This window comes from Hipposideros armiger, unplaced genomic scaffold, assembly GCF_001890085.2.
Source record: "Hipposideros armiger isolate ML-2016 unplaced genomic scaffold, ASM189008v1 scaffold_108, whole genome shotgun sequence".
Classification (NCBI taxonomy): domain Eukaryota; kingdom Metazoa; phylum Chordata; class Mammalia; order Chiroptera; family Hipposideridae; genus Hipposideros; species Hipposideros armiger.
The window spans coordinates 3,033,360-3,038,601 of NW_017731458.1; the positions used below are offsets into that span (position 1 = coordinate 3,033,360).

Here is a 5,242-nt window from a genome sequence, read left to right on the forward strand (position 1 = left end):
TTTTTAATATATTGTTTACAGAATCAAACATTCATTGAAAACTTAGGAAGTAAGTACTGTTGGTATAACATGAATCTCATGATTGTAATTAGATGAAATGACAGATGCACTGTTTTATTTAAGGCATCCAGTATTTAGCAGAGAAAGTAACTGACCAGTAAGTGAATTGTAAGTGGAAGGATGGCTCCTTTTTTCTGAAATGAGGAAAGTTATCCTAAATGTTATTTGTTATCTCTACAGCTGGATCTTCATTAACAAGTGCGGTTGTAACCAGGGTATTACAGCAGGAGAGAAACTGAGCACAGCAAGCCTTTCAGTCACAAAGAAAATGAAAGAATTCCTGTGTAACAGGCTTCCCACACTTATCTGTGTTCTGTGCTACTGTTTGTGCTGAACTAAAGCATCTGTTACCTCAAATTAAGAGAGAACAAACTCAACATGGCGTGAAATTACTGCACAGCCATTCACATTCATTAGTTATATTGTTACCAGCCACAGTCATGACTGACTTTTGCATGAATAATAAAATGCTGCTTTGTGAATTTTTACCTTAAAACATTACTAGACACATCACCAACCTTGAGCCAGGTGTGGGTTTATCTTAGAGCAGCTTTCCTCACCCCAGTAGGGTGAGGGAGTATTTCTGTATGAAGCCTTTGGAAAGGGCACTGTGTTAAATCAATTGACTCATTTTTAAAAACTAATATTTATTGTACAGGTATTAAAATTATTAAAGTGCCATTTGGTAGTCGTCATAGTAATAATTGATTCTAGCAAAAAAAGTCATCAGTGGATGCCGAAGGTAGTGGGTTAGAGTTTGACGAGGAAAAGAATATTCACACAGTTAGTTACAAAGGGAAAAAAATAGTAACTTTGCAGTGAAAAAAATCTGACAGACACCTCATCCAATTGATCAAAATTAGCAACAGTAATGAGGAAAATTGACATTGTGTGCCTCCTAAAATGATGCACTGAAAAGATCCCACTTCTGTGTTATTCCTGTTAAAAATGCATAACCTGAATATAATCATGAGAAAACACCAGAAAAACCAAAATTAAGGAACACTCTATAAAGTAAATGGCCTTTACTCTTCAAAAATGCCAGTGTCATGAAAGACAAAAGAAATGCTAAACAGCTGCCCTAGAGTATAGAAGACTCAAGAGACATTGACAACAAAATGCAATGTGTGATCCCAGATTTTCCTTCCTTGCTTTTTCATTGACATTTTTGTCTTCTAGTTTTTAGCTCCAGAAGTGGTGTATTTAAACAGAAAAAAAAATTTTTTTAATAGTCTGAATTAAATATTGTATTCAGCTTCCTTCGTATTTTACTCTTCTAGTTTATATGGATTTTAAGTAATGTTGTAGATTTTGTTTGCTATTTTTTAAACAAAAGTCAAGAATGTTAGGTCGCTTAGCCAATTGAATTAATTTCAAGCTGTTAGAGTTTAAAATAATAACTATCAAATTTCCAATCGGTTGAAGAAAGAAGAGTCTTTATGCTGTTTAAAAATACTAGAATGCACCATTTAAGGATTTCATGAGCATTTAGGAAAGGAAATGTAGTGATCACTAAGATGAATTTATAAAGAAGTCATGGTATTCACAAAGAAGTTTGGTATGGTTTTTACACAGGTAGATAACAGGAATGCTTTGTTTTCAGGAAGGCAATTTGATGAATGTCTGATTTCCTTGTGAGCAAGATGGAGAAATAAACTCAGTGATTGTAGTTAATTAAATAATTCAGTAACCATATAAGCTTAATGATTGGATGCCAGTCTCATAGATGGTTTCTAGTGTTATATCCATTGCAGAAATATGTTCTCAGTTCTGTTCTAAACTTTAATTTAAAACTTGGATAAAGGCACTGATGACATACAGATCAGCTTTTAAAATGACACAAATATGGGAGGGATAACAAATCATTGGATGACCAAAACAGGAACTGAAAGATGATGGTAGCTGGGAATGGTAAGTGGGAATCTAGCAAAATAAATCTGACAGGAATAAATTATACAAGGACAACCATTCATAGATGATGGGTGGAAGGAAAAAAGCTTTATGTTAATTTATGGAAAATCAATTTGCCAAATGGCCAGTTGGCCCATATTTACCAAATATATTGATTTTTTAAAAAACTTTGATTTACTATGTGTCAATTGGGTCCAGCCAGAAAAATGGAAACCACACTAGCCTTCCAAACATAGGGAAGGAAGTACAGGGAATTGGTACACAGGCGTTAGAGGGCTAAGAGAGAAATAAGGGTGACACTGAGCTATTAAAGAGATAGCAATTACAGGAGGCAGCCACCACACCAAGAGCTGAGAAACTAAAGGGAAGAGGTTATCATAACCTAGAAGCTATAGCTGCAAGCTGACGCTCTTCTCAGGAGGGGACCCTGTTCAGCTACTGGTGGTACTGATATCCTTATTACTAAAAGCTGTTCATTTGTGTAAGAAACCAAGGTATTCAAATTGTGTTCTCTACGTTGAACTGAATGTGATAACATCTGAGTGAACATCTATCTTCTTCCATCTTGAATTTGGCTTTGAAAATAAAGCATAAAACTAATTTGACCTCAATCATGTTAATGTTCTACAATATAACTGCCCCTTTCCCCAACCCCGGGTGCTGTTTTTAAAATGGCTTTGCCACAAATAGCCCTCTCACGTCAGATGTATTGCTAAGTAACCTCTCAGAAAGACTAAATGTTTATAGAAATTTAGACAGGGAGATTTTAAAAATAAAGAAAAAGCAGAACAGATGAATTGTGTGGGCTAAAATTCCCTTTGATTATAGGTACAGGTGTGTACTTTTTAAAATCTTTCTGACACCCTTAAGCATTATTAAGTGGATTTAGTATTTCATATTTAAGATAAAGATATTTGTCATGCTGTGAAACATTAAAGAACAAGGTTTGGAATTGATTTCTCTTGTTTTTTTTTCCTCTCCCCCTGAATATTGCTTCTTTAGGTCAGTAACAGATCCAAGAGACGGAAAGAGAGTAGCGCTCAAAAAGATGCCCAACGTCTTCCAGAATCTGGTCTCTTGCAAAAGGGTCTTCCGGGAATTGAAGATGTTGTGTTTTTTTAAACATGATAATGTAAGTAACACTGGTGTTTGGGATAAACTATTTTCTAAGCATGCTTAATTGTATGAGTAAAGAGCAAAAATTAGTTAAAAAGGGAATGTGCAAGTTATTAGTGTGTTTGGAAACCTATGACAAATTGGATCCTTTTTTGTGAACAGTGAGCAAGTTTAAGTGAATTCTAAGATTTATTGATTGACAGATAAATATTAATTGATATAAAGCAAAGGTTAATATTTAGTGGAGGAACAATACTAATATTCAACATAAAAATAGAGTGTAAGATGTAGTCTGGGTGATTTAAGTGAAAATAATTGGCCCCTGATTTTAAGTGGTTTTTTTTTTAAGATTTTATTGGGCGTTTGGGGAAGGGGAACAGACAAGTTGCTGTCCTTTTGTTCTTCAATCTAGTTGTGGAGGACATCGCTTCACTGGCCCGTGTTGGTATTATCATTGCGCTCTTCCTGGGTGAGGTACATCGGTCGCTGGCCACTGGACGGCCACTCACAGCAGCTTTTGGCAGCTCACACTGGCTGCTGGCCGCTCACGGTAGCTTATGGTAGCTCATGGCAGCCCACTGCAGCTCCACTGCAGCCTACGNTTTTTTTAATTATTGTTTTTTATTGTGAAATACACATTTTTTAGAATTAGTTTCAGCTGTACAACACAGTGCAATAGTTATACTTTTTACCCCTCGAGGTGACAACCCTCCTCCCCCAATCCGTGGGACTTACATGTTATGTTAAGTAATTTAATAATTTAAACTGATGACCTTCATGAACATTCAAGTTATACTAACAGTATTTACTTCTAAATATTTCAATAAATATTAGTTTAGCCACTAAAATGCTAAATGATAAAGCATTCTCTGTGGCAATTAAAATTTTTTTCTGATGATGTGAACTTTGTTTCTAAATTCATTACGATTTTTGACATCAGCAAAACCATATTGTTATAAACCTACCATGTGAATAAAACTGTTCTTTTCTTTCATTTGTTGTCTTCTATATTTGTAAATCTAATGTGCAACAAAAATTGCCATTCTTTATTTTAAAAAATTTATATTCCATAGTGTTTCTCTTACTGAACACATATTTGGGGATTAAAAGCAAGCACATTTTTGTGTGCCATTGTTTTAGTTTTGGTTACCCTTTGTAACCTCTTCTTGCCCAAAATGTTAAAATGCAAGGAGATGTGGTTGTGAATTATTTTTCTTTGTGGATTTTTAAAGAAAGCTTTCCTTCATTGCAACTCCTTTTCCTACCCATACAATATTCATAGGCCTGTTTCTAGGAGAGGGCTGTGGCTAGTGGGCCATAAAAGCGCCCTAGACTTGGCCAACTAAGTGTGTCATGTTCACCCTCTAACATGAGAAAACCCCCACTGAAAAGCTCCCCGTGACAGTTTTCCTGCAGGCAGGTCAGACTTCTCACAGAGATACTTGACATTGACTGAGGAAGATAAGTCTCCATATCTTCCCAGCATCTGCAGTAAGAATGGAACTAATTTAATTAACACATGAACAATAAAACATTCCCAAGATAACAACAATTAGCATAAAGTGATTTTCACCTTTATTTTAACTTAACCAATGATTATTCGTGGGGAGTTGAGGAGGTCTTAAAAGTTAGATCTTATTCACTAGTAATAAGTATTTGAAAATAAGTATGACAGCCTGATATATTGGATGACTTGCCTATTCAGTAACTTATTCATCCTCCTTTATCAGCACCCCTGGGTGTCTCACTACAGATCAGATCAGAATGGCCCAGTACTGTCTCACCTGTTGGGATCATTGCTATTTATACTATAACACAAAGAAGATGTTTAAGTTCATATTTAACTCTTTCCATTAAATGTAGATGTTTTGCTTCTTCTGATCACTAGTTTAGGAGATGAGAAAAAAACTGAACTATTTCACGGCTCCAGCTATTGAATAAGGCCTTTTTTCCTTGTAATATCAGATTAACAGATTTAGGGATCATTTTATAAGTATCTTGAAAAAAAAGAAAAGCATCTCTTATGTAGAGAGCCAACTCAGCTATAACTAAAGTTGGATAAACATTGAAAAAAATCAGAAAACCCTGGTTGGAACAAATTAAATATGAAAGATGAGAATCCTTTTTATGTGTTTTTGGGTGCAAGCAGGGAAGC

General features: G+C 35.1%; 1 protein-coding gene across 1 annotated transcript in view; it reads left to right on the plus strand.

The window, feature by feature from the left end:
• NLK (nemo like kinase) overlaps positions 1 to 5,242 on the plus strand; it is a 193,648-nt gene that overhangs the window by 111,459 nt on the left and 76,947 nt on the right. Inside the window, exon 2 of the mRNA XM_019647056.1 lies at positions 2,974 to 3,103. Within this exon, the coding sequence (XP_019502601.1) occupies positions 2,974 to 3,103 (130 nt within the window). The remainder of the gene's footprint in view (positions 1 to 2,973; positions 3,104 to 5,242) is intronic.